The sequence below is a fragment of the Seriola lalandi genome, unplaced genomic scaffold (assembly GCF_002814215.2).
Source record: "Seriola lalandi dorsalis isolate HSWRI2012SDOR001 ecotype SW California unplaced genomic scaffold, Sedor1 jcf7180002003695, whole genome shotgun sequence".
Classification (NCBI taxonomy): domain Eukaryota; kingdom Metazoa; phylum Chordata; class Actinopteri; order Carangiformes; family Carangidae; genus Seriola; species Seriola lalandi.
This window is the reverse complement of record NW_019474350.1, coordinates 1-1,707: the sequence shown is the minus strand read 5'-3', so window position 1 is coordinate 1,707 and position 1,707 is coordinate 1. Positions and strand designations below refer to the sequence as shown.

At 38.4% G+C, this 1,707-nt stretch overlaps 1 protein-coding gene across 1 annotated transcript; it reads right to left on the bottom strand.

Moving 5' to 3' along the window:
* Nucleotides 1-6: 6 nt before the first annotated feature.
* On the bottom strand, nt 7-1,695 carry LOC111667782 (integrin beta-6-like). The gene is made up of 3 exons (XM_023423601.2): nt 1,429-1,695; nt 1,182-1,348; nt 7-188 (listed from the first exon to the last, which is right to left on the bottom strand). The coding sequence occupies exons 1-3, from the start codon at nt 1,592-1,594 to the stop codon at nt 90-92; spliced, it is 432 nt and encodes a 143-aa protein (XP_023279369.1). The 5' UTR covers nt 1,595-1,695; the 3' UTR covers nt 7-89.
* Between the last annotated feature and the right edge of the window lie 12 nt (nt 1,696-1,707).

The following is a 1,707-nucleotide window of genomic DNA, read 5'->3' as shown; positions in this document are numbered from 1 at the left end:
CACACACACACACACACACACACACACACACACACACACACACACTTAAGTGCACTCAGATGTTGGTTTGCATTGCCTCCAGTTTTTCATCAGTAGTGATCCACTGTAATAATCTTTTCTCTCTCTGTGCTCTTATAAGTTACATTTTTGAAAGTAGATGTTGAGCTTCTGAACAAAGGGTTGGTGCCCTGAAGAAAAACACAAACACAAGAAGGCCATTACAATATTGTCAATCACACAAGGTTTTGATATGCTAGATTTTTGTTATTTTCAACTATTCCCTTCTCTCTTCCCAACATCCCCAGCTTGACTGTGGTTCTCAGCCCCGAGCTCATTTGTTACTAGTCAAAATATAAATCTTAAAAATAAGTCATACTTTTACTTTTACTTTTAAAAATGTTTTAAACAAACATTCCTGAAACAGGAGTAAACACTGCATTTGTTGTGGATTATTTTAGCTGCAGATTTTCTTGCTGTAGTAGATATAGATAGATATGTACGGCAACAGGATGGTTCATGTGGGATTGACTCAAAATGAACTACAGTGCTCATGTTCATCATAATTAAGGATCATGTGGACACAGCTGATTAATGTGTCTTACGTAAAACCCCTGGCGCTTCATTGTTGCATTTTGCTGAAAATAATTACAAATCTGAACAAATAGACATGATACACTTTCCAAGGATATAATCATCTCCTATGTCATAAAAGTCCGCTTATTTAAATCGAAAAAAAATCTGCATGGAAATCATAGAAAAAACTAAAAATTCATTTTTTAAAATTTTATCTTTTACGTTTTCTTCAGTATCACATTAATCTAGGACTGTATTCATTTAGCATCTATGGGTATATTGCAAACAGGAACTGCTAATAGCTTATTTGCTTCTCCCCAAGTCTGATGGGAACTGTGGTTCCAAAACATAAGAACATGATTATCCAACGTACAAAACTCATTAATATTTTTTCATGTTACACAATCAACTTTTTTTTTTTTTTGACATTAAAACAGACAAGTGTCCTTTGGCTCAATATAAATATGTGTTTGACCAGTTTTTAAACAAGAAAGGAGGTCAATGGGCTTAATTCATTGCTGTTTTTGTGTGTGTGAGTTTTCACAGGATTTGTTGACAAAAAGAAAAATATCGCCAGCCTCATCCTTTAAATGACTTCAAGTTCTTACCGTCTGCCATTTTGCCTTTGCCCTCTCATCCTCAAACTTGGCCACCTCTTTACGGTCGTGGACCGACACCAGCACCTTCCACACGCCCAGCAGGATGAGGCCGATACACACTATGGAGAGGGAGACTCCCAGAATAATCATAGGGATGTTAGGAGGCTCTGGGCAACCTGGGACAGGACAGAGGATGAGATGAGACTTGTGTCCCTTTTTTTGTTTTATCTGTGTCCTGTGTTGTTGCAAGGCTTACCGTACATCTGGAGATTGTAGGCAGTGGTCCCTGTCTCACCTCCAACCACATTAAAGGAGATCCAGCACTCATTCTCCGTCATCAGCGTGCACGGCATAGAAGGGCTCTTGTTATAATCTGAGAGGAAATGTGAACATACATATCCATAAGGAAGGGATGAATCCATCGTATATCATCTTCCCTTTTGACTTTGTGCTGAGAATGTAAAAGGATACACTCCACTCTGTTGTGCTGTCGGTGTGATTTCCATATCAAAGACTACAATCTGGTGTGTGTGTG

What these genes read in the sequence shown, in the direction of transcription:
- LOC111667782 (XM_023423601.2), bottom strand. Translation starts at nt 1,594, where the DNA reads ATGGATTCATCCCTTCCTTATGGATATGTATGTTCACATTTCCTCTCA. An exon ending in CTACAATCTCCAGATGTACG is followed by an intron (nt 1,349 to 1,428) that starts GTAAGCCTTGCA and finishes GTCCTGTCCCAG; the next exon opens with GTTGCCCAGAGCCTCCTAAC. An exon ending in CAAAGGCAAAATGGCAGACG is followed by an intron (nt 189 to 1,181) that starts GTAAGAACTTGA and finishes GTTTTTCTTCAG; the next exon opens with GGCACCAACCCTTTGTTCAG.